Source organism: Myotis daubentonii, chromosome 4 (genome assembly GCF_963259705.1).
Source record: "Myotis daubentonii chromosome 4, mMyoDau2.1, whole genome shotgun sequence".
Lineage (NCBI taxonomy): Eukaryota > Metazoa > Chordata > Mammalia > Chiroptera > Vespertilionidae > Myotis > Myotis daubentonii.
Window position 1 is genome coordinate 116,330,354 of NC_081843.1, and position 26,799 is coordinate 116,357,152.

General features: G+C 50.7%; 1 protein-coding gene across 5 annotated transcripts; it reads right to left on the bottom strand.

The window, feature by feature from the left end:
* Positions 1-165: 165 nt before the first annotated feature.
* MIER3 (MIER family member 3) lies at positions 166-23,879 on the bottom strand. Of its 5 annotated transcripts, none has more exons than XR_009452729.1 (14): positions 23,782-23,805; positions 22,951-22,975; positions 19,632-19,777; positions 16,608-16,742; positions 16,087-16,158; positions 15,053-15,173; positions 13,869-13,954; positions 13,161-13,239; positions 11,246-11,397; positions 8,985-9,066; positions 7,568-7,662; positions 4,040-4,310; positions 2,534-3,946; positions 166-1,157 (listed from the first exon to the last, which is right to left on the bottom strand). XR_009452729.1 is itself a non-coding variant. In XM_059695058.1 (14 exons), the coding sequence occupies exons 3-14, from the start codon at positions 22,298-22,300 to the stop codon at positions 3,498-3,500; spliced, it is 1,698 nt and encodes a 565-aa protein (XP_059551041.1). In that variant the 5' UTR covers positions 22,301-22,507; positions 22,951-22,975; positions 23,782-23,879; the 3' UTR covers positions 166-3,497. The 5 variants fall into 5 exon arrangements, 4 of the variants coding, with proteins under 4 accessions (XP_059551041.1, XP_059551040.1, XP_059551044.1 ...); XM_059695058.1 differs by adding an exon at positions 22,291-22,507 and having other exon boundaries at positions 166-3,946; positions 23,782-23,879; XM_059695057.1 differs by having other exon boundaries at positions 166-3,946; positions 23,782-23,872.
* Between the last annotated feature and the right edge of the window lie 2,920 nt (positions 23,880-26,799).

Below are 26,799 nucleotides of genomic sequence, written 5' to 3' on the forward strand. Positions count from 1 at the left end.
ATTATAAATGAAAATTATTATAGAGAATTTACAGAAAACTTACCTCATCTACCAAATACCTTATTTACTCTGTCTAAAACCAATTTAATAGTGGTTAAATATCTACCTGTGTGTCATAGCTTAAGACTCATTAAATTGTGGCAAATATTCACACAAGCCAAGAAAGAAAAAAAAGATTTCCAGATGTTTATTTCTGGACCTGTACAGGTATTAAAGTACAACAAATACAAAATAATGCTCAAAAAAATCAGTGTTTATGTACAAATATTAAAATCAATGCAACAATAGCAACTTCCTCTTGAATATCTGTTACTAAGACTTGTTCTGATTGTCACTAATTCATTTCACTCACAGGGTACTTAGCTCAAACTGGAACCATTGGATCACTGGTTTTCTAAGAGGAATTTTAATATCTACCATATTTAATAAAACTAATAGCTTCCTCCTTTTAGTGAAAAATTAAGAACTTTTTAAAAAACATAGTAATGTCAATATTCTTATAAATTATTTCAATCTCCATTTGTAGACAATGTGCTTTGAAACTGGGCAAACAATCTCCTTGGTGGTCAGGTTCCTCCATTAGTTTACATTCAGAGTTGCAAGAGTCACTGGAGACTTTGGTTAAATTCAATAGTTAAAATCACTCTGCTCTGGGAGAGCGGACGTCCCAACACTCAGGACCTTCAATCGTACAAATTACTAGGAAACCATTGCACAATGCTTTGACCTAATTGTACACACTTTAGTATCGTGTAAAATTACTCTACATCCTTCAAGTAAATTCAGCAGCTGACCGAGGAGCAGGCGCTGAGCAGCGCAAGCTCAGCTGCCAGGAAGTATTGCTCGAGTCGCAGCACCATCGCACCCACCACTGTCCCCAAGTCTCCGCAGAAAAGACGCATCGGCCACACTGCAACCGCTCACCATGGGTTTTTGGTTTGTTCATATGAAAATAACACAGCGAAGGAAAAAAACAAAAAGAACTTATCACCGTTTGTCACAGAATTGTGCTTAGCACTTGATAATAAAGGCATCGCTGTCTCTTCGTCTGACTGCAAATCCGTTATCGTCATGCTCTCAAACGCAATTCTTCTGATAAACAGTAACAAATTCTGTGTTAAGATGCCTCAATGGAGAGGGGGAAACAGTCAATCCAGCTTTTAAAAGAAAATTCAATAAATAGCTATTTTACATGGACAAAGTGGTATAGTTTATGTATGTCACATCAAGCATGCACAAAAATGGTATTATACATGGCAGACGCAGTCAAAAAATACGGAATCGGATCTAAAAAGATAGGAAGAATTTACACATATATACAAAAATCTTGCAGATTATTGCCTCATTTTAATAAGGAATTAAAAGTAAACATGGCCAGCCAGCCAGCACTCTCTAAGAGGCTGAGCCAGCTTGGCATTTGAACATCTATGAAACTAGCTGGAGTTTATGTTTCTCTCATATCATTTTCTGAATTTTGGTCAAAAATCTTTATTCAGATAACTAACGTGTCCATTCCACTTGCTGATCATCAAAACCTGTGATAAGAAACACCGTTTCCATCTTGATCGAGCCCCAGCAACGCTTAGCTACGCTGACTAGACGGTGGCGCCGGCCATGGCCGTGCTCTCAGTGTGGCTGGTGTTAGCGCTGGACCTTCGCTGTGTAAATTACGTCACACCGACCAGCCACTGTAAACCTAGGGAAAATCAAAGTCGTAACAATAGAAGATTATGGCCAGTATCTTACTAAATCATAGAAGTTGTACTGATTCTTAACAAAAGAATTAAGGTCCAAAGCTTAGCACACCACCACAGCAGTCAACACTGACAGCGCAGATAACGCAGACAGTAGCTACGGGCAGCACGCAGCCCAGGCTGCCCCTAGCTGCTGTGGGCACACAGGAATGCTAAGCTTCAGATCTATAAATTAGAGACTGATTTTAAGTTATTAACTTACCTACTTTTGTCCACTGTGCTAAACTAAAGTTTATGGTCAATGTGCTATACTGTGTAAACACTTCAAAGCAATCTTCATTAAAATGCTGCAAAGAAAACAAGACTACGCTTCATCCAAACCCAGGATGTCATTGCAGTTCACAGTCTGTGTAATAAATACCCTCCCTGCCCACACGGCTAAGGTCGCTACCATCTACCTACACGCCAGCACCACCTCCAGGTGACGTAGACTCCCACGGTCGGCAATGCGGCCACACACACGTTTCAGCCGTCTGCAAAGCAAGACACTCGCAGAAACAGAAGATTCTAAAAGCGGTGCAAATAGAAAAGTAAGTCTGTGTCTTAACTGAAATATAAAAGCAAAGCTCAGTCCATCCTAACACTGTATTGCATGTTGTGAGTTCCCCTTATCACTTTGATGCAGGTCAATGGAGCACAATGGCCAAGGTTTATGACAACAGCTTCTCGCTCACATGATGTCTGCGATGGAAGTAAAACTGAGCCGAGCGCGTCTGAGTGCCGAAACCTGTTTATAACTGAAAGTGGTCAAGTACCGTCTAGTTCAGGTCGTAACTCACATTTTTCTTGTCACCTGTTCAAATTAAACAAAACACGTAAGTCTACTTGAAGGTTCTCCCGCCGCGTGTGGAACCCCGACGCCCCTCCTCGGCATTCACGCTGAACTGCAGTGCTGCCAGCGCGTCCCACAATGTAAACAGGAGCCTGCCCGCCAGGCCACTGCCCGGGACAGACGCCGCCGTCGGTGGCCTGTGTGGCTTTTCCAATCACAACCTTGACCAGGGTGGACAAAGCCCATCCGGATACACATCTTCACACGCCCGATCTGTAGCAATCAATGAAGTTCATAAATCTCCCGACAGTAAAACAAGCCATTCTGCGGAAGGTGCCCTGGCCGAGAATCCAGAAACATCCGAGCGTCTGCGCCCTGCGCACAGCCCCTCGCCAGCTCCCAGAGGTGGCCGTGCTGTTTGTAAACGGAAGTGCTCTGGCTGAATAACTGAGAAGTTTCCATTTTAAAAAAACCCTTGCATGTCTGTGCAGTTTTAAGAAACCTACCCCTGCTTTTGCTTAATTAAGAAAACCAAAAAATGCTACATTTAGCAGGGATCAGGGTCGGCACCTGTAAACACTTATTCCACTGCATCCGTGACGGCAAAAGGAACTTAAACGAGAAGCCACTCCATTCGGTCCTGAACATGTGCTGGTTTTGAGCTGGTGGCCTGTCTACAGGTTTTAAACGTGGGAGCGTAAGAGACTGGAAAGGAGGGGAGTGGAGAGGTCGGGAGGTGAGGGAGAGAGTAGAGCTTAAAGCTGCACTGGAGTCCAATCTTCCTTCCCAGCTCTGCTGCTCCTGGTTTTCCACATTTATGGATTGAGAAATGAAAATACTCTTGATAAATCAAGATAGAGTTCTATACATCCTGACATCACTGATGTCATAGTGAAAACGTTCAAGCTTCCAGTGAAAGACTAAGCCAGCCCAACGTGTCCTCGCGCTCACTGGGCTGCAGGCCGCGCCGGTCACTCGGAGTGGAGGGCGGCCTGCTGGTGCAGGGCGTGGGCACTGATGAAGCCACTGGCCTCGCTGGTAGACAGGCTGCCAAAGTCAGCCACGGACACGGCCATTTTGGCACTGGCGATGTGATGTGTGTGGCTTTCAAAGTCCACACCCAGGTTATTCACAGAAACCTCACTCATGAAGGGTTCAGGGACAGCAAGGCCCATTTTCAATCTCTTTGCTGGCCTTTCGGACTCCTCGCTGCACAGGGCCATGGGGTTCAGCTCCGAGGGGTAGAACCCGGTCTCAAACAGGTTAAAGCCGTCGCTCTCCCCGTTGCTGGGCAGGGCGAGCAGCTCCTCCGTCACCACAGGCACGGGAGTCACTGGGCCGCGGGGCATGCTGCCCAGGGGAGGAAAGCCCTCCTCCACGCAGCTCACAGCCCCGGGGGTCGCTGCACTGCCGGTCAAGGCTGGAAAGGAAGGAAAGGAAAGGGTTAAGTGCGTGGTCCGATGACGTGGAGGCGAGGACTCCAGCCCAGAGCTCAGCAGCAGGGCCGCTTTACCTGTCAGGTCCCCTGCGGTGAAGGAGTTGAGGATGCTCAGCTGCGGGTCAGGGACGGGGTCGGGGCGGGCGGCGGTGGAGCCGGGAGAACTGACCGTCCCCCCCAGGGCCTCTGTCTCATCCACCAGGCGGTCCATGTAGTCGGTCACGCCGGGGTGGTGGTTGTAGCGCTTCTTCCCGAACCGCGTCTGCTGCGCGAAGTAGTCGTAGCGCTCAGACTTCTTCCACATGTAGTAGAACGCCACGCACTCCGCCACCGTTCTGGTCTTCACCTGCCGGAGTTGGATTTTTAGAAACAGACCCAATACTCTTTTCTTTATTACCTCTTTTTCTACACCACCAGTAGCTTCATCCACGGGACACGTTCCATCCTCCCAATGATGAAATCCTGAAAACGTGATTAGTGAAATGCCTTTACATTTACACTACTTAGTAATGAGGCCACCTTCAAAAGCCCAAGGTTTGTTTTTTATTTAAACCAAACTGTACTAGTTTATAATACATGTGCATCCACCAGCCACCTGCCCTCAATGGAGCCCTCACACACCGGCCCGTGACTTCTCCGCGCTGCCCTCGCTGACGCTGGCTGCAGCAGGTCCCTGACCCCAGGGCCGGCCATGAATGGGCGTTGGGGGAACCATGAATTCCTGACGTCGCACGCAGGCCCCCTTTTCGGGAAAGGACTGGAGCCTCCTCATACCGTCAAAGGCTCCATGATCCTCAGGAGATCTGGGATCCCCTTGGAGATGGGACCAGCACCTCCTGCATCTGGAATTTAGGGGATTTCCTGTCTAAAAGTGGGGCTCCCTCCGCACGCGTCTGGCTCTTGGCTCCCCATCAGAACAGGCGCCTATGTTCAGTGCGGGGAGGAGCTCAGACACGCAGACACAACTCCACTGCTGACCTGGTGCCCAAGAACCAAGTGTCAGGAACTTGACCCTGATTAGTGAGCATATGGTTTAAGATGATAATATAGGGGCAAGCTTTTTAAACCAAAGATAAAGTATACCTTTCAATAAAAATCACTAAAGTCTTTGTAGAAAATACAGACTCCTCGCCCTAGTTGTTTTGGCTCAGTGGATAGAGCGTCGGCCTGAGGACTGAAGGGTCCCAGGTTCGATTCCGGTCAAGGGCACATGCCCAGGTTGCAGGCTCGATCCCCAGCAGGGGGCGTGCAGAGGGCGGCCGATCAATGATTCTCTCTCATTATTGATGTTTCTCTCTCTCTCTCCTCCCTTCCTCTGATATCAATAAAAATATATTTAAAAAAAAGAATGGGCTAGAGACCAGATCAGCCCCCACAGATGTGCAGGTGAACAGCAGTACGCGACAGGTCCTCAGGGAGAGGGAGTGAACACAAGGCCCGCTGCCCGCCATCAGCATGGCCATAACTCACACACACCACATGCCAGCCAGGATGTGGCCAGGGCAACACGCATCCCTTGCTGGTGGGCATGCACAACGCTGCAGCCACTGGGAAGACAGTTTCTTGCAAAACCAAACATCCTTTTGGCCATATGATCAGTCATCACACCCACTGGTGAACCCAAACCAGCAAAGGAGATGAGCGCTCCTGTCCACAGGAGAGCCTCCACACAGCTGTCATCATCGGCAAAGCCCAGAAGTGACCACGATGGCTCTAACCAGTGACAGGGTCAACAAGCTGGCTCATCCACAGATGGAGTAAAAAGAAATATGACAAGAGAAATGTACTGCTCGGCCGGTGTGGCTCAGTGGTTGAGCACTGGCCTATGAATCAAGAGGTTTGATTCCCAGTCGGGGCACATGCCTGGGTTGTGGGCTGGATCCCTAGTGTGGGGCGTGCAGGAGGCAGCCAATCAATGATTCTCTCTCATCACTGATGTTTCTATCTCTCCCTCACCCTTCCTCTCTGAAATCAATACAAATATATTTTTAAAAAAAGAAATGATCTCTCACGTCATGAACAGACATGGAGGAACCTTGAACACTCGTGCTAAGTCAAACACGTCAGTCTGAAAAGACTGCATTGCATGGCATCCGATTCCAGCTCCACGACCTTCTGGAAAAGGAAAACAGTCGAAGAGCAGAGGTGAGTGGTTTCAGGGTTAGTGGGGAGGGACGGCAGGCAGAGCACGGAGGGTGTTAGGGCAGCGGACCTGCTCTGTGTGACACTACAGTGCTGGATACACACCATGACATATCTGTCCAAACTCACAGAGAGTGAGCCCCTCCAAGGACATCTGAATGGCTTCCTCGTTTTGGCAATTATGAATAAAGCCGCTACAATTAATCCACTGGCCAGTCTGGCTCAGTGGATAGAGCGTCGGCCTGCGGACCAGAGAGTCCCGGGTTTGATCCTGGTCAAGGGCACGGACCGGGGTCCCTGGCCCAGGCTCTGACCAGGGCCCTTGCAGGAGGCAACCAGTCGATGTGTTTCTCTCACATCCATGTTCCTCTCCGTCTTTCCCTCTCTCCCTAAAATCAATGGAAAAACATCCTCAGACAAAAAAAACTTTAAAAATAATCTGGACCTACCTATCTAAATGCTTCAGAACCCTATGTCCCTTTAGGGTGAGGATGATAAACAAAGCAAACCCTAGTGAGACTAAACTACCCCACACCACTAGAAGACACTCACGCTCTCACACACACGCACTTTGGAAGAAAACACTTGGTTCATCACCCAAAGCCCATCGTTACACTGGGTTCACTCCTGGTGCCGGACAAAGGCATGACGACACGGTCCACCATCGCAGTCACGCAGAGTTTCCTGCCCCAGCATCCTCTGTGCTCGACGTCATCCCCCCTCCTCGCTAACCCCGGAACCACCAACAATCTGCCTCTGTCCACAGAGCCGCCCTTCCCAGAAATCAGACAGTCGTTGAAATCGCCGTCGGCAGCCTTTCCAGACTGAATCCTTGGACTTAGGAATATAATTTAAGGAGCCTCGGTGAGTTTTTGTAGCTAGAGAGCTGATCTCTCTTTGGAACTGAGTAATATTCCTCCTATGAACGTACCACAGGTGACCCATTCACCTCCAAGGACATCTGAATGGCCTCCTCGTTTTGGCAATTATGAATAAAGCCGCTATAAGCAGTCGTGTAAAAGCTTTTGTGTGGACGTAAGTTTTCAGCTGCTCTAGGTAAATACCAGTGAGTACAGCTGCTGGCACGGGGTGTCGTCAGGGTTTTTAGTTGCTTTTAGAACCAGTTTCTTCAGCACCTGCACTTCTAGCTAAAGAGAAACGTTTCGGAGGCCACGAACCTCTAAACAGTTTAGAAATAAATGAAAGTCCAGAAAATGGTGGACGAGTAAGACTTCCTGAAACTTCAGTAAACCCACTTGAGTGGAGGACGCCGACGCGCGCCAAGAGGACGCAGGTGGCCGCCAGTCAGCCACCCCGGGAGCAAAGCCCACGCCGAGAGCAGGACTGGAAACGTGAGCAGGGACGCGTGAGCAGGCCACGCCGGTTTCCACCCAGGTGACAGTCACTGCTCACAATCATCACAGTGGCCAGCAACCACTCTGCAGTCGTGTGCCCACTCACCTTGTTCTTCTGTACAAGATAGAAGTCTTTTCCAAAGAGCATGAGCGCGTGCTCAAAGCTCCGGCATTCTTCTTCTGTCCACGCAGTCATTCCCTCTAAGGAAATTTTAAAATAAAATTCATTAGACTCAAAACACTTCCATATGAATCACTGACTTTCAGCATGTTTTCCATATAAAAGGCCATAAACACACACTCTCTCTCTCTCTCTCTCACACACACACACACACACACACTCACACACACACACACACACACAGGTTCTATATGTCTGAGATTTCAGTTAGGATTACAATAAGTATGCATACCACAGATCTTATCAGAAGTCTAGAATACCAAAATATAAACACTGACTATTTTTTCTGCATGGTGGGATAAGAATTGAATGTTTTTCTATAATTTATGCTAATGGTCTGATTTTTTAAAACAATGAACATATACTTTCTTTAATTAGAAAAAATGTTTTATTTGGGGGGGGGGGCCTTATTTTGGTCTTACATCAAAACCCTAAGTTCTTTAATTAGACCATAAAATCAGGACATATTTCTTTAAAGTCCGTGTCCAGAGCTATCCTCTGGACATGAGGAGAAGTCCATGCTCTCAATCAAAAGGCTGAACCCGGCAGCTCCCTGGCGGACAGCAACACTGCGAGCTCCGTCTACTGGACACTCACGGCAGGACACTCCATGTCACCGTGACCCAGGGACCAGGCCCCAACGCCATGCGCAGTCCACAGGGCCGGGGAGAAATACTTGGAACGAAGGAGGAAACTTAAAATAATGTTTTTCAAAGCAGCAGCTTCTACAAGGAAACATCTCAATACTGTCTGACCTACAAGTTTCAATGCACTGTTTCCAGCTGTGGTACTGCTCCAGCCATTTCTGTAATATCAGTAAGTACTAACTCACCTACTTAGTGAAAGCTATGGGGCCTGCAACCTATCCACGTCATGACAAAAACACTGAAATCAAAATTATGCATTTTTTTAAAAAAATTTTGTTTAATATATTTTATTGATTTTTTTTACAGAGAGGAAGGGAGAGGGATAGAGAGTTAGAAACATCGATGAGAGAGAAACATCGATCAGCTGCCTCCTGCACGCCCCCACTGGGGATGTGCCCGCAACCAAGGTACATGCCCTTGACCGGAATCGAACCTGGGACCTTTCAGTCCGCAGGCCGACGCTCTATCCACTGAGCCAAACCGGTCAGGGCAAAATTATGCATTTTGATTAAGCAAAACAAAACCTAAGCATTGTGAAATGTCATGACGGGGACTAATCTGTAATCTCTGTTAAGTCTAAGAACAGAGGCCAGAGAAAGGAAACATTATCTGCTACGAAGGCCAGCGGAGACCGTGAGGAGCTGTGCATGCTCCGACCCAGAGGCCGTCCTGCCCCCTGGCCGCAGTGCTCTCACCCTGAGATGCCTTTCCGCTGCGGCAATACCTCTCGACCGCCTCCTGGATGTTATGGTCACACTTGAGCAGCTCATATAACGCCTGGAAAAAGGGAAACAAGTCAACAGAACAACAGAAAACTCATACTTAGCAGCACCAAGAACAAGCAACAAGCACCCAAAACCCCGGTGTATTTCCAAGTCCTGGCCAACACGGGCTGAGGCGCTCTCACTTCAGGACGCGGGCGGGTTTGCTCAGCCTGCAGCCTGACCGCCGTGCCCCGGGAGGCCCTTGCCCACTCTCGCACCACAGCACAGAAGCACCTACCAGGATCGTTCCTGACCTTTTCTTCGCTGCCTGGCCTTCTGAACTGGGAATCCCCTCTCCTATGTTACTGTTTCTAGTTGGGAAATGAGAACTCTAGTCCTCTCGTCACCCCTACTCCCTGCCTTTGAGTGTTTAGTAAGAGAGAGCAGCAGCAGGCTGAGACTAGAAGTGTGGGCATTTCAACAAATGGGTTTACAATGGTCTCAGTCATTTCCATCCACCATGAAGTGTCACTTTTTAACACGTTAAGTGCCCTGTCAGTCACTTTCAAAACAGGCCGGGTGCTTAACGTGCTAAAATTAGAATTTCTTCCTATTAAATCTGTTGGAAATTATGAATACATTAAATAGAAGCAGACAGGAATCAATTACAAGTTAAATAATACTCCACCCTCCCAAGTAAGTTTCAAGAAAGGCAAGGATAGCTCAATATTGGCAAGCCTATTAATATATCAATAGGTTAATAATCAATGCAGTAATTATCACTCTCAATAGCTGCTAAAAAAGCGTATGATAAATTAGTACCCATTTCTAATTTTAAAGAAGAACAAAACTACACCAGCTATCAGGAGGCCACCACCTCACTGTCAGGAAGACAGCCGTGTCGGGCCAGGCTGGTCGCGCTCCGAGGGTGAAGTCTGAGGGCGGGCTGGGAGCCTCCGGCCGGGCCCTTGGGAGGCCCGAGAACCCACTGGGTCGGGCCCTGCCAAGGCATGAGGGCGAGTTAATGCAACGTCTGATCGTTAATAATTCTGTGTGGCCCAGAATGACGTCATAAATCTCCAAAGGCCCTTGGCCGAAAGCAGGTTCCCCACGCCTGCCTCAGGTGCATGGCCTCCCAGAAAAGCAGGGCTCACGTCACTATCACTAAGGCCCGAGAGCTACGGCAACGCAGTTAAGAAAGAACAGGAGCCAGAGGCATAATGGTGAGAAAGGAGCACACGTGTAATGCAGTAATAGCTCTGAGATCAGAAAACCTAAGAGAAACAACTGGAAATCATCCCGTTAGTTTCAATAGCTTAAGAAAAAATTTAAAAATAATTGACATTCCTCTATATAGACAACGTATAATTATAAATATAACAGAGATCCCATTTGTAATAGCATTGAGTACATACATACTTTAAAAAACATTGAATTAAGTTAATCAGATGCACGTCATATTCAAATAAACAAAAACACCTGAGTGATAAAAAAAGTCCAAGTAAATGGAGAATCACAGATCATATTCTTGAAGTGTAAGAGCTAATGTGTTAAAGGCACTAATTCTTCCAAAATTAATTTGTAGTTTTAATGGAATATTAGCACAAAAACCCAATGGGAGTTCCTTTGACAGCTGATAAAACTACTCTGAAGTTCAGTCACTGTGACTTCTCTGTTACTTGAGAACAAGCCTAAGTCCCCCCACCCCTGGGTGCCCATTAATGAGGATCCCGTGGGCCGGTGGGTAAAGGTGCATGAGGGCAAAATGATATCAGGGGCAAAACAAGAGTTTTCAAAGGGTCCTTAATGGGCAATACTCCCACCCACCCCACACAACCAGGAGAGTGAAGTTCCAGAATAAACTAAAAGCCCCATAATGTCTAAGTGATGTTACAGCTACAGGTGGAACAGTCATCAGGAATGAGGTATTAAAGAACTCTCAATGGCAAGCAAAACTAAGATTCAGTGATTAAAGAATATAAAATAGCACCTAAAGTAAGATATGTATGTCATGTATAGAAAAAAGACCAAAAAGAAATGAATACAGAGTGAGCATCACTAGGTCTGAGATTTTCTTTTTTAACCAGTATATTCCCAGTTTTTTAAAAAACCTATCAGAAAGAGAGCTACCCAAAATAAATAAATAAAAATAAAATAGAGGGATGTCCAGGTGACGTGTGAGAAATACTTGCTTAGATGAGGCCAACCGAGAAGATGCTGGCTGCTGCTTCCACAGAAGCTGAGGTGCCCACCTGTTCATTGTCCCTGGTGAGTGCTCCAGCCGAAACCCTGTCCACCATTTTCTCGTTTCCAGTTCTGAATGCGGCCTCGACCAGGTACTCCTTCACTTTGCTCTCCGCAACCACCCCGGGACGCCAAAGGAGCTGGTCTCCATCTTCAGACGCTGAGAAAGGAACTCATTAGCCCAGGAACAGGGCGCACACGAGCCCGGGGGACACGGCTTCCTCCCTCCGTGCCTGCTCCGGGACAGGACCACAACAGGCCCACCAGCAGCCGACTCGCTGCCATGCTGAGCCCGCCCTCTGCCGGGAGCAGATCCATCCTTGCTGTTTCAAGGGACCTGGCATATATGGCATACGGTTCTTAATATGTTTGCTCACCTTCTTGGCGCTGTGTTTTAACCAAGGTCACCTCTCCGAGAAAGGTTGAATCCCCAAGTAGGGATTTTCCCCTGAAGTTAGGGAGGGAATAAAACCCCTTAACTAAGTGCCAGGCGGGTAATTAATCACTTTAACTATGAACAAGCATGCTGAAGCTACATAATCTTTACTCCCTGGAATGGAGATAAGAAACGCCCTAACCTTTGTAATAGAGATTGACAGGATTAAAATGAACTGGTATAAATACAGGTGTAACAAGACAGCAAGACACAGGGCTTGGAAGACAGGACCAAGAGAGACAGAGCCTAGGCACAGAACCTACACAGAACGTTCTCTAGAGACAGAAGAACTTCGCTGGCGAGAGCATGCCGGAGGATCCTGGACCGGGACTGGCCTCGGAGCCTGGAGGCAGAGCCTGGCGAGAGAGCATGGCAGGGGATCCTGGACTGAACCTGACTGCGGAGATTGGCAGGAGAGCCTGACTAGAATCTGGTGACTGAACCTGACTGGAGAACCTGAGCAGAACCTCTCTGGAGATCGAGACCAGAACTTGGCTGGAGATCCTGGCTAGGCTGCTGATCAACTGAACGCTGTCTCTGTGTCATTCCTTCTTCGCCGACTCCGTCTACGCCTTTGGGAACCCCTGGACCTGCTGGGGTTGGACCCCGGCATCTGGCGCCCGAACAGGGACCCCTAGGTAAGCGCCCCACACTCGGGACGGATCGGACTCCACCATAGGAAGAGGGTGGATAGTCTTCGCCGACTCCGTCCACGCCTTTGGGGACGCCTGGACCTGCTGGGGTTGGACCCCGGCAATTAGCCCAGGAACAGGGCACACACGAGCCCGGGGGACACGGCTTCCTCCCTCCGTGCCTGCTCCGGGACAGGACCACAACAGGCCCACCAGCAGCCGACTCGCTGCCATGCTGAGCCCCATCACAGGGCTGAGCCGTGTTCACGTCGCTGAGGCCCAGCGCTCCAGCGGCTAAAGGAGGCCGTTGGGTTCATGCCCTCCCCTGCGTGCCGGCCGAGGCCACCTCCATGTGTGCATCTACGGCGACAGTGCGCGCACAGCACGGCGCCAAGGAGTGTGGCATGTGGCGGTGGGGGAGGCTGGGGCACTGAAGTCGACCTGCATGCCTGCCTCCCAGGACATCTGCCCAGCACCCCGCAGGCAGGTTAGGGGAGGGTGGCCAGAACTGCCTCCCTCTCCTTGGGGGCAACCTGACCCGGAGGAGGAAGAGCTCAGGAAGCGTGTGCTGTGTGGTTCTGCTGTAACAGCTCCACACGACGAAGCAACTCGCCGGGAGAAAGGTCAGTCACATGGCCAAACCTGCCTGGTCTCCAAGTCACAAGCAGTATTTGCCAGCAGCTGCCCCCGCCCAGGCCCTCGCTAATTCTGATGCAGTATTCCTCTGCCAGCCCAGTGTCCCCGGTTCAAGTCCATCTGTGTATGACCAACACTGGTTTATAATCAGACACTAAAATAAGCACATGCAGGGGTAACTTGGCCTACCAAACACTATAAAAATCAAAGCCTCCTTACCTTGCTCATCATCATCATCATCATACTCTCCAAGATAAGGGGGGATCTCAGCCTGATATTGTAAACCGATCATTATTTCCTACAGGGAAATTCACAAGTAAAAACAACGTATTATAAAAATAAGTATTAGAAAAAATTTCCAACTCATTACTTGGTTACTGCAGGTCAAAAATCTTCATCATGTAATAACAAAACTAAAAAAATTTTTTTGAGAGGGAGAGGAAGAGAGAAACACGGGTATGAGAGGGCAACATCGATTGGTTGCCGACTGCACACACCCACACTGAGAACTGAACCAGCAACCTGGGATGTGCCCTGACCAGGAACCGAACCCTCAACCTTTTGGTGTCTAGGACGACGCTCAACCAACTGAATCACACTGGCCAGGGCCAACATTTCTTACATTATTTTTAAAACGTTTTAAGCCCTGGCCGGTTTTGCTCAGTGGATAGAGCATTGGCCTGCAGACTGAAGGGTCCTGGTTTTCATTCTGGTCAAGGGCACAGGCCTGGGTTGTGGGCTCGATCCCCAGTAGGGGGCATGCAGGAGGCAGCCAATCAATGATTCTCTCTCATCACTGATGTTTCTATCTCTATCTCTCCCTTCCTCTTTGAAATCAATAAAAATATATATTTTTAAAAATGTTTTAAAGTGCTACTTTAATACTTTGGTCCAAATAGCCCACTAAGTTATGGTAACTCAATTTACCTTCCTCAAATCTTCAGGTGAGTTACCACTGTCTGTTTCAACATCTTCAATCTCTGATTCTTTATCTCCGTCACAAGTAGTATTTGCTGAGAAGAAGAAAATTAAATTTTCAAAAAAGGTTTTTATTGGCTATTTCTGTAGCATTTGGAAGAGGGCCTGGCACATGGAATTTACTGAAATTTGCTGAATAACTGAGATCAGCAAGACTATCCTAACCCTTTGAGCTCCTCCCATTTCTGACACATCAGAGCGAGCCCTGCAGTGGCTGCCGCAGGGACAGTGCCCTCATGCGTCATGTGTCCAGTCACTCGCCTGGGGAGGCGCAAGGCCGGCCATGCGGCCACCAGAATAGCCGGAGCCCACGGGAGCTGCACCCTCGGCCGTCAGGGAGGTCTGTGCACAGTGCGCTCCTGTATCCCAGCTTGTCAACTGAACGGCTCACCCACAGAGCACTTGGGAAATAAGCGAGCTGCCCGTAAGAAATTACTCTTGTTCAAAGACCGTCTAAATATTACTGATAAATATTAAGGGATAACACAAGAAATGAAAGGAAAGAAAAGGAGCAAATAAATCACTAAAAATAAAAAACGCTAGCCCGGCCAGTGTAGCTCAGTGGCTGAGCATCGACCAATGAACCAGGGGGTCACGGTTGATTCCCAGTCAGGGCACAACTGGGGGATGTGCGGGAGGTGGCTGACGAATGATTCTCTCTCATCATTGATGTTTCTCTCTCTCTCTCCCCCCTCCCTTCCTCTCTGAAATCAATAAAAATATATGTTTTTAATTGCTTTTTGAGCAACTGACAGTTTTCAAAACCAGGGGAGTAAGGGCTATTTTATTTTTTATTTAAATTTTTTATTGTTGACAGAGAGTAAGGGGTTCCTAACTGAAGTCCAAAAAAATGCCTATAAAAGTTCATGGTTGAACTAGGATTATCATAGCAATAGATGAATCTTGGGAAAGAAAGCAGCCTTGCAAAACTAGGCAAATGTTTTGATTTTTTAAATAAAGTATTAGTTGACCTCTATCCCAATAAAAAAAGGTTATATTCTTATTCAGATTATAATAGCATTTTATGTCAATTAAGTAAAAATCTTGGAATGTTTTGACAAACTACTGAAGGCAGTAAAGTGCACTCCAGCTAGAGCAGAGCCGGCTCCGGCAGCGGGGACTGGGTCTCTTACAGCGTAAAGGCCGCGGGAAGAAGTCCGAAGCCTCGTGGGGCGTCACAGACGGCGTCAGGTCGTCTGCGGAAGACTGCGTCTCCTCGTCGTCACCTGACAACAGGTCTTTTGCTATTTCCTCCTGTAAGAACAGGAATGCAGTGCTGGAGTTAGCGCTAATCCCATCTCCCAATTTTTAAAAATGTCTTTTTATAACGTTATTCATGAACATTATTGTGGTTATGATACAATTAAGAACGAGTTGAAGCTCCCTTAGTTTTGAGAATTTGAAATTCTGTAATTTATGTCATGTAAATATTTAATAACATTTAAGACGTAGGCCTAATTAATAACTATACATGTACAACAATTTGCCTTACCTGAAGCTGCAGACTAGTTTTTAGTCACTTTAAAACAAAAATAATCTCACTTCTAAGTGGTTAACAATTAAAATCACTTTCTGCGAAAATAAATAGCAGTCTGCCCTCAGTATCTGAGGGTTTCGCATCCATAAGTCAACCCACTGCAGATCAAAAACATTTGGGAATAAAAAATAAAAATAAAACTGGGAAAAAATGTCCCGGGTTGCGCACGCGCACTGCCTGCAAGGCTGTCAGTATTGAACACGCACAGACTTTTTTCGCGTCATTTTCCCCCAAACGAGCCAGCACAACTCTGTGCAGTTTCCACAGTGTGGGGTCTGACAAGTGCTCTGGAGACGGCTGCAGAGCCTGGGGTGATGGAGATGCATTCCACACAAGGGATGTGAGCTCCCTGGGTATTTCTCTTCGTGGGGGCGAGCTCCAACCCCGCCACCCGCCCCAACAGATACTGAGGGGTGACTTCAAAACAAAGCCGAAAGCCCCCTCAGCCCCCTCCCAGCAGCCTGGAGCAGCCAACGTCCGCTCTGACGAGTGACACGAGGTGGAGAGCAGCGGGCAGTGTGGTCACTTGTGCTGTGACAGCAGACACTCCGGGGGGCTGAGGGACGCCGGTCAGTAAGGTCTGTGGTGCATGAATATCACATGTGACTGGAAAGGGGGAACGTAACTCACAGGAAGAGGTTCCAAGATGTGGATTCCTCTCCCTGCCTGAGCTCGGAAAGGCGAGGGACGCTTCCCAGGGATCTGTTAGCAGAGACAGGGCTGTGTGAATCCTCCTCAGCGGACAGGCCTCCCGCCCAGCCTGCAGAGCGTCCCCGAGCCTCGGCCGCTCGGCCCAGCACGCAGAACTTCGCGCCCACCCTCCCGCCTGCGCCGCTTGGTCTGAAGGCTTCTGGGGCTTTCCTGATCAAGGCATTCAAGTGTTCGGAGGGTCCACAGGGGTTAGGACAGAATCTAAGTTCAGGCACAATATGTCGACAGGAAAGATGGGAAACATGGACGAACACTGAAACATGCAGTCTTGTGAAGCCACTACTTTCAAAGTAGTGCGGTCACGGCCAAACTACTTACACCCGTCACCAGAGGGAAGAGAGCAGTGGGCGAGAAGTTCCCCCTTCAGAATGAGGGACTCGGCTGCGTTAAGGCATGAGTCGGTGGCAATGGGCCTGGAATGCCTCCTGGGATGCACTTACCTTGTCCAGTGTCATGTCTGGCAGCTCGTCGGCAAGTTCGCTTGGGGAGCTGTGGGCACTGGGCTCCGCGGGGGCGGGCAGCACGGGCTCGTAGCCGTAGAAGGCCAGCAGGTCTTCCAGGGGCATGCTTCCTTCCTGGGCGGGCGGGCGGGGCAAAGGGAACTCAGGGCACGCCCTGGCCACCGGCCCCCACAGGTCCAGAAAGCCCACCACGGGGGGTGGGGGGGGGGGGTGGGGGGGGCACCGAGGCACAGCCCAGAGGAGTTTTCCTTTCTGTTCCGCTGCCAGAAAGCAGCCTCAGGCACCAGCGCTATTGTCAACGTGCTAACAAACACCTAACACTTAGCGTCTCCTTCCCATTTTCCAGTTCCACTTCACTTTTTAAGGAATTCCTCAAGTATCTGCTTTAATGTAGACTTTTTTCTCTAGCTTTCATACCTGTGTGAAGATTTGCCTTCAAAACATTTCCAATCAATCAATCAATCAATCAATCACTTCACGTAACTTTCTGCTTGTTTCCTTGCAACTGACGGTTTACTCTGCATGTTAATTACAAGACCCCTGATGGGAAATTTTTGCTGAACATTTACTAACACCAACAATATTTATTATTAATGTTCAAAACACAATGACCCTTTCGTATTCCTACTATTTACTTGTCTATCTTCTATACCAACTGTTTTGGTTTCATTTTCCTGAACCATCCAGTGAAATTTGTATGATTACCACCATCTGACAGATGAGAAAACTGAGGCTTTGCTCTTGGTTCGAATCCCAGGACCCCAGTTCTCTTCCTGGCCATGCCTCACAGTGGCCCCCAGTCCTGATCCCCCCACTGACCCATCTGAAAGTAGTGTCCATGTGAGTCTAAAGCACAACTTGAATGGTATGGGTCTGCCCAGAAGTGGGTTTTTTCCAATATATATACTGGAAAAACTTTTTGGAGATCTGTGACACTTTTTTAGAAACTTGCAGACATACCTTATAATTTTCTTTTCTCTAACATACTTTGTTACAAGAATACAGTGTATGACACATACATAATATGGGCTAACTGGCTATTTGTATTATCATTACGGCTTCTGGTCAAGAGTAGGTTATTAGTGCCCGAGCTGGTGTTGTTCAGTGGACAGAGCCTGTGGACTGAAGGGTCCCAGGTTTGATTCCAGTCAAGGGCACATGCCCTTTGAGGGCTCAATCCTGGAGGCAGCCAATCAATGACTCTCATCATTGATGTTTCTATCCCTCTCTCCCTTCCTCTCTGAAATCAGTAAAAATATATCTTTAAAAAAAAGAGTAGGTTATTAGTTAAGTTTTTGGGGAATCAAAAGTTACATTGGATTTTCTACTGTGTGGGGATCGGCGCTGCTAACTCCACATTGTTCAAGGGTAATTTAACTACTAAAGTGTATAGGACTACTTATAATTATTCAAATAAATAACTTTAAAACAATCTATTCATGCACTAATCTGTCAAATAAACTGTGGGTACAGGGGATGGAAGACCGACACCCAGGAAGGATGGTACGGGGAGGGAGGCCCCGCACAGGGTAAGGGAAAGGCTGAGCTCCGCCTTGGGACGGGAGTACTGACAGGCAGGCTGTGTCCCAGGGACTCTGGTGTCACCAGACACTGCCCGAGCAGGGCCTGCACCAAGAGGCGCTGCGCCCGGCGTGGGGCACAGCAAGGTCCTGCCCTTCTGCCGCTTACAGCCTCAGGGGCACGCCGAAGATGCCAAACAAGAAAAAAGGGTATGGAAACTCAAAAGATTATCCCTGGCCGGGTTGGCTCAGTGGACAGAGCGTCGGCTTGTGGACCACAGGGTCCCAGGTTCGATCCTCATCAGGGGCATGGACCTCGGTTGCAGGCTCCTTGGGCCCCAGCCCTGGTCGGAGGCAACCAACTGATGTGTTTCCCTCACACTGATATTTTTCTCTGTCTTTCCCTCTCTCTTCCACTCTCCCTAAAACAAAACAAAACAAAACAAAACAAATCCATGGAAAAATATCCTCGGGTGAGGATTACAAAAAATAAAAATAAATGTAAAAACCCTCCAAAGATCATTACTGTACTGAATAGCATTTCTGAAAGGTTTTGTTACTCTGGGCTGACTGGAAACTTGCAAATTGGGTTAATGTACAGATAAGTATAATCCTACATTTTTTCAAGGTGACTCCTAGGATTGGCCTCTCTGTAGTCCTGCTATAAATATGTGACTTAAAATCCAGTTCCTTTGAATTTATATTGATTTTGGATCTAAAAAGTTACAAACTACATTTACTCCTGCCAATTTTTTAAAAGACAACTGGGGGGTAGAAAATGAGATATTGCCGAAACCGGTTTGGCTCAGTGGATAGAGCGTTGGCCTATGGACTGAAGGGTCCCAGGTTCGATTCCGGTCAAGGGCATGTACCTTGGTTGCAGTCACATCCCCGGTAGGGGGTGTGCAGGAGGCAGCATATCGATATTTCTCTCTCATTGATGTTTCTAACTCTCTATCCCTCTCCTTTCTTCTCTGTAAAAAATCAATAAAATATATTAAAAAAAAAAAAGAAAATGAGATATTACTAACTTACATTTTAAAACAGAGCAGAACTTTTTCTCTTTTAATTTTCTTGAGAGTATTCCACAGACTGTCAGTAACCTGAAGGAGAAGACTTCTCCCTGTACCTCCTGCAGGTAAACGCAAGCTGGACCCTCAGGACAGGGCGGTCTAACCCATGGAGGCTGGGCTAAGAGTCGAAGCTAAGCCCAGGGCCTACCCCTGACCACCAGGAGCCCACCTGGGCCATCTCCAGGTTCCTCCTTCACTGGGCTGGTGTACACTTGGAAATTAGCTTAGCAGATGGAAAATAATTTGGAAAAATTAAATAAGAATGTACTTACTAGGCTATCCTCCAAAATAATGAGAAAATCAGTGACATTCTATAAAAGTTAGATCAAACAGATTGTAAAATAATTTACAACAGAACTTCAAAGTCTTTGCTGAAAGTTTGTATTAAAATATTAAGTACCATCCTTTACCTTTTCTAAGTCTTCAATTTCAGAGCTGAAGTTTTTACCCTCGTCCATCATCTCCTCTTCTTCAAGAGTTCTTTCGTCATCATAGTCATGGACCAACATCTCAGCCGTGGGGTCAAAATCATGATCCTCAGAAGACAAAGACCCAACTGGAATAAAACAAACACAATCACTTTACAAGTTCACAAGGGTATTTACAAAAGAAAATAATGTGTGTTCTTCTGCCAGTTCCTTTTACTGTTTACATGTGGGCTTTATTGAGCGCATTTACTATATACCTTACAGCTTATAAAGCAAGACCATACAGCTCTGAAAAGGTATCTAAACCAGCAAAGGACGCAGGCAGAGTAACTGAACAACTTTCACAAGGGGTCCACCCATGCGAGGAAGACTTATCACAGCAGCAAAGTGATTTTCAAACGGAGCGGCCCTGAAAAATGTCCTAATGGAAAAGTCAAACCTGCTCTGAGGTTAGTTTGTTACACTCGTCTAAAGCAATAGAAAATGTCAGAAGGGTTATGAAGGAAAGATTCCACAAGAATCTGTTATAAACTAAGGCTAAACACTTTGGGAGAAGAGAACATAGCCCTAGCCGATGATAAGAGCATCAGCCTGCGGACTAAAGAGAATATAAATGTTACCCAAATTCTAAACCTCAAAAAAAAGGTGCAAAATACAACAGAAATCTGGCTTTGGAACTCATGCGAGTTATTACGCAACAAGCAGCTGTCCACAATGCCGCCAGCAAGAGCCTATCGGTCACTTTTCATGCCGACAGCGGCATTGAAGCTCCCGGCATTCCTCGGAAGGCATTACACTGACAGGTGCTCTTCTCTGGGTCTAGAACGTTAAGACGTTCTTACGCTCTCTGAGGGGAGCACAGAAAACCACATCTGCAGGCTTTGGGAGGTGTAGCCCCTGCCAGTGGTTTCGGTCAAGTCATACTTGCTTATATGGCTGTCATGCATTTCAAGGGCCAGCACGAAGTTAGCAGATTGCTCTGAAAACCAAGGGGAAAGAAAATAGGATCCATATCCCAAGAGAATGAAACCCAAATGGTGAAAAACGGGATTTCCTCCATTCGCTTTACTCCAGAATCTACTCTGATTAGACCAGTGACTTTCAGAGCAGAGAGGGAAGTATCAGAATCTTGGGGTGAATGGAGGGAGAAGTGGAAAGACACACATTCAACATAAAAAGTTTGATCTCGCCCTGACCGGTTTGGTTCAGTGGATAGAGCGTCGGCCTGCGGACTGAGGGGTCCCAGGTTCGATTCCGGTCAAGGGCATGTACCTGGGTTGCGGACACATCCCCAGTAGGAGGTGTGCAGGAGGCGGCTGATCGATGTTTCTCTCCCATCGATGTTTCTAGCTCTCTGTCTCTCTCCCTTCCTCTTTGTAGAAAATCAATAAAAGTATATATATAAAAAAAAAGAAAAAAAAAGTTTGATCTCCTTTCAGTCAAGTTATTCAATATTTTAAAATTTCGAACACTTACGGACAGTATGAGGTCATTAATAGAATCCTGAACTAGACCTAAGATTTTTCTCTATGGAAAAAATCACAGACTTAAGTCAATGTTTATGATTCTGAGTTTGGAGAACTCTGATCATTTGCTCCAAAAAACACATAATTTCTATGGGACTTAATTCTCTAGGAGGTTTACATTATGATGCTTCCTTTGTAATGCTGAAAAATATTATCTGCTCATTTAAAAACCCGTTAAAGTATACAGGTGCGTTAACTCAATTTAAAGGAAAAAAATACTAAATAGCTCAAAAGAAAACATCCACTGTCTGAGGAATTCCTGGAACCCTGTGGCGCGGTGTCAGGGTGACAGAGGGGGTACCGTTCCAGCACTCGGAGGGCAGCCCTGCCCTCTGTCCCCCACCACCGTTCGCAGCGGCTGGGGGTCCATGGAAGGGATTCAACAGCCAGCAGTGAGGGCCTGGGGTCTGCTCTTGGCTCCGCTATGGCCTCGGGGCCTGAGGCCGTCATTTAAACTTCTGGGCCTGCGTCCAGGTTTTCATTTGTAAAACACAGGATTCGCTTAAACGACCTCAAGAGTCTCTTCTAGCTCTAAAATTCCCTTTAAAATTGACTAATCGATTGAAGACAGGTTATAAATTTGTTTAAACACCAAAGCCACAGTCTCTTTGCTTTTTACTTAGATTGCAATGTCTGAACAGCAGACAGCGGAACAAAACGGCAAAATTCCACTATCACCCAGATGTTTGGCAGCAGGCACACAAATACTCTTTTCCTGAAATCAGTTCTAACAAAAAATGTTTGTCTCAAAATTAGAGGAAGGTTTTAAATCCATTTTTAAATGTAAAGACAGAGACGGCTGTTCTTAAAAGAGCCCAAAATGTCCTGTCCTTGGTGCGGACTAGTTGCCAATCTCCGGTGGTCACTCCCTGAGACCCCCAAAGGGGGCTGGACACCAAGCGACCTGCCAGGAGCCCACCGGTGCAGAGGCCGCGGGGAAGGGGTTGGGGAGCTCGTCCAGGCTCCCCGGAGGTGAGCCCAGGGCTGTCCCAAGCGTCCCCAGTGTCAAGTCCGGGCTGGACCAGCTCCGCTCGGAGGGGAGCAGGCAGCCAAGAGGGGAAACAAAGCCACCCTCACATTTCAGCCCAGGAGGCCAGGCCCTCACCCGACCCGACCTGTAGCCATGCTGCTCTGCAGACTCTGGGGCCAGGCCTCGCTGGGGTCGCATCGTCTGGGGCGCCCGAGCCCCAGGAGGCCGAGACGCCGCGCTCCAGGGTCTCAGGGTGTCGCCTCAAAAATGGTCACCACTTTGCTGAGCCAAACTCGGAAAGTCTGCATTCCCTCTGCCTCGGGCGGCTGCATGTGACTCTCAAAACCCGTTTGTAACGCGATCTGCAGACATTTCCCAATGATGAAAAACGCAGGAGACAAAATCAGGGGAAGGGGTGTCGCGGTCAATCAATGGTAACTTCTGACAAGTCACCAATGTCTCCCCGACGCCAAACCAACGTCTGCGCTGAGCATCTAAGCCTGGAAGGACGACTTGGGACGAGCCGTTTCCAGCTGGGGGAGCTGGGGGAGCAGGGGGAGCAGGGAGGGAAGGGGGGGCACCCCGGTGAGGTCTGCTCCCAGCTCCGCGCCCGGTCCCCCTGCGAGGGGAGCAGCAGGCCCGCGGCTGGGAGACCTCCTCCGGGTCCCGCTCCTCCGGGCCGAGCGCAGCTCACCGACCAAGATGGACACGGACTCCCCCACACGGACAGGAGGCCCCGAGGACAAACTGCGGGGACCCCAGCTGACCCCCCGCACCCGGGACCCGGGAGGGAGCGGGGACGCACCTGGGCTGGAACTCCCGAAGGAAGCCTGCGGGGAGAAGAGACGAGCGGTGAGCGGGCGCCCGAGGTGCGGGGACACCGGCCCGGGGCGCTCGCCGCGGCCCCTCCCGGCCGCCCGGCCTCCCTCCGGCCCGGGGCGCGGACGCGAGCTCAGGGCGCCCGGCGACTCCCGACCCGCGGCGGTGGGTACGCCACCGCCATCTCGGGGACCCCGAGCCCCGGCCCTCCGGTCCCGGCCGCGTCCTCCGGCACCTGCGCACCCCGCGCCGGGGCCCCGGTCCGGGCCGAGCGGAGGCCGGGGCGCAGCCGGACCGTCTCCGCCAACAGGAACGGACCCACCCTCGGTCCCGAGCGCGGAGACGCCGGTCCCTCCCGGGGGTCCGGTCCCCGGGCCTCCCCTCCGCCGCCGGATCCCCGGTCCCGAGGGACGCGCCCCCAGCGCGCAGGGGACAGGCCGCCGAGGGCCGGAGCGAGCGCAGTGTCCGCGGACCCCGGACCCGGCGCCCGGCGCCCGCCCTGCACTCCCCTCCGCGCCCGCGGCCGGGACCCCGCGGCCCTCCCCCGCTCCCGCCCCGCACTGCCGCAGCCCCCGCCCCGCCCGCAGACGCCCCGAGGCAGCGCCCGGGCTCCGCGTCCACCGCGGCCGCGACTCGGCGCCGTCCCCGCCGGCTCCCCTACCCGCCGCCTCCGCCCGCCGCCGCGGCCTAGTCCCGCCCGGAGCCCGCGTCCGCCCGCCCCGCCGCCGCCCGCGGACGCGGGGAGGCCCGGACGCCAGGCCGCCGGAGACGCGGGGACGCCGGGCCGCGCAGCCGCCTCCCGCCGGGCCCCGCTCACCTCCGCCATGTTGCTGCCTTCAGGGCGACGAGCGGCGCCGAGCAGGCCCCGGATGGCGCCCCGGCCTATCGCCGCCCGCACCCCGCCCGAGGCCCCGCCCCGCCGCGCCCGCGCCCCGCCCTAGGCCCCGCCCCCTCCTCCCCGCCCGCGCGCCCCGCCCTCCACGCCCCTGGCCCGCGGCCCCGCGCGCCCCCCGCCCAGAGGCCCCGCCCCCTCCAGCCCCGCCCTCCACGCCCCAGGCCCCGAAGCCCCGCCCCCAGGCCCCAGGCCCGAAGCCCCGCCCCCTCCAGCTCCGGTCACGCCCCCTGAGTCCCGCCCCCGGAGCCCCGCCCGCCCCGCCCGCGCCCCCGGCCCGACGGTCCGACGCTGCCCCGCGCCGGCGGCAGTGAGGTTCCTGCCCTACGGAGGCGAGCGGGGCGCGCGGACGCAGGGGCAACGGACAGACCACGGACCCCGCGGGGGGGCGGGCGGGATGGTGCGGGGACCCCGGCACAGAACTCCTCACACCGCCGCCGGATAGGCCCGGAGGCGGGGGCGGGGCGGCCGGAGGACAGCGCCTGGACGGCACCGGGACGTCCCCCGGCGGACCTGCCCGGCCAGGCTCACCTCGCGGCGGCCGGGGAGGCGGCCCCGCAGACCGGCTCGGGGGCACCGACAGCCGCGCGCAGCGGGGCGATGACGCGCGGACAGACGCGCGCACCTCGAAGGCGACGCTCGGTAAAGTGCGTGCGGGACGGAGCTGGCGCCCTGGGCGTCGGGTCACCACGGCCGGGGACTCGGGGACACAGCCGCACCCCTGCGGGAGGCCCGGACCCCCCAACCCCCGAGGGCCAACCTTCCTTTAGGCCAAATGGCAGCTGCCGCGGGGGGTAGGGAGGGGATAAGCGCGGTGAGCCCGCTCCCCTGCTCGCCTGTGGCCACGGCCCTTCCTGGCTCCCCTGGGAGCCCTAAGCCTGGCGCCTGGCAAGTCCCATCCATTCTGAGCAACTTGGAGCCAAGTGCACAGAAACACCAAGCACCGCCCTGCCGGTGTGGCTCAGTGGGTAGAGCATCGGCCTGCGGACTGAAGGGTCCCGGGTTCGGATCCGGTCAGGGGCACCTGCCCAGGCTGCGGGCTGGATTCCCAGTGGGGGGCGTGCAGGGGGCAGCCTATCAGTGATTCTCTCTCAGCACGGATGTTTCCATCTCTCCCTCTCCCTTCCTCTCTGAAATCAATAAAAATCTATATTTTTAAAAATACTAAAAACCCGTTGGCCCACAGAGGTAAATCCCGCAAGTTCAACTCAGCATTCCGAATCGCCTTGATACAGGATCCTCTTGAGGCCAGAGATGACTGTGCACACAAGGAAGTCCCAGGTTGTGGGAAGTCGGCTGTAAGGTCCACGGTCCACGGGGAGAGCAGGGCCGGGCCCGCCTACAGAGACTGGACCGTGCGTGTTCCCAGCCCCATGACTCTCCCCCACCTCCTGCTGAAACGGGCTGGGCCGTGACAGGGGCGGGGGTCCGCTGTCCTCTCACCGGTTCTGTGATGTTTCCTCGTCCAGCGTCAGCGTTCATGGTTTTCACCCGGGGCGGCCTCCCCTGCGACCGGGCCTCGGACCGGAGGGGAGAGGGTCGCTCTGCAGGTCCTGCCAAGGCAGCTCCGAAGCTATTTATCTGTGGAAATGTTAGGGGGAAATCACTGCAGCCATTTCCAGGCATCATGAAGACGTGGAAAAGTCCACTTTCCCTGCCGGAGAAAGATCGCCGACCTTTCGTCCAGTCCGTCCAGTCCAATAACCCAGAGCCAGCTGAACTGTGACGCCAGAGGCTCGGCACACGTTGTAGCCGTGTCCTCAGCGAGGCATGGAGTTTTCAAAGTAAAACGTGGCTTGAGCCTTGGATGCTGTGCCTACCTAGGTGGATAGAGCATCGGCCTTCGGACGAAAGAGTCCCGGGTTCAATTCCGGTCCAGGGCCCATGCCCGGGGGTCTCAGACTAGATCCCTAGTGTGGGGCGTGCAGGAGGCAGCCAGTCAATGATTCTCTCTCATCATTGATGTTTCTACCTCTCTCTCTCCCCCCTTCCTCCCTGAAATCAATAAAAATATTTTTAAAAATGATAAAAAGAATTAAAAGTGGCTTGAAACTAAGAACTGTGGCGGTGAGCACGCCCTGCGGACAGAGCCAGGACACGGCCTGGAGCTTGACCACAGGGCCCGGGGCCCAGTCCTGGAGGCGCCTCCAGCAGCCTGCCTCGGACTTAATACTAAGAAAGAAGGTTTCTTCACACCAAAACAGGGCTAATCCCTGCTGTAGCCGTAGCCATAGGTTCCAGTTGGCCATGTGAGGAATACAGGCTCATCCCTCGCAAGAACTTGGTCGAGTGTCTGCAGATCCCCCGTTTGTTAAACTGCAAAGGTTTTGCATAAGCATTCGTAGTTTTGACGGATTATATTCTTTCCACTGTAGTGCACAGTTAGGGAGTCTGTGTCCAGGGTGTTAAATGAGGGTTCACAGGAAGATACGTGCAGCCAAATTAATCCCCAGTTTGAGGAAACAGAGCTATTTTTCCACCCTAATGTTACACAACACATTCCTTTTGTGATAGAGTGTGAAGTCTACTGCTCTGCTCTAGCTGGTGTGGCCCAGTGGACAGAGCGTCGGCCTGCGGACTGAAGGGTCCTGGGTTCCATTCCAGTCAAGAGCCCATGCCGTGGCTGTGGTCTCAATCCCCAGTGGGGGGCGTGCAGGAGGCAGCCGATCCATGATTCTCATCATTGATGTTTCTGTCTCCCTCTCCCTCTCCCTTCCTCTCTGACATCAATAAAAATATATATTTTAAAAAATAGTCTGTTCTACATGCATCTTTCACCCTCCTCATGACAAGGGTTCTAGGAGTTGGTACAGATACAAAACCACCTTATTCCGGGCAGTTGTAATAAAGAAATTACTTGTACTGTTGGTGTTATCATGCTGTCCCTGCACGGCCAGTGGCATTCTGTGGAAAGCAAGTCCTGTGCCGGACACTGGGCACTAA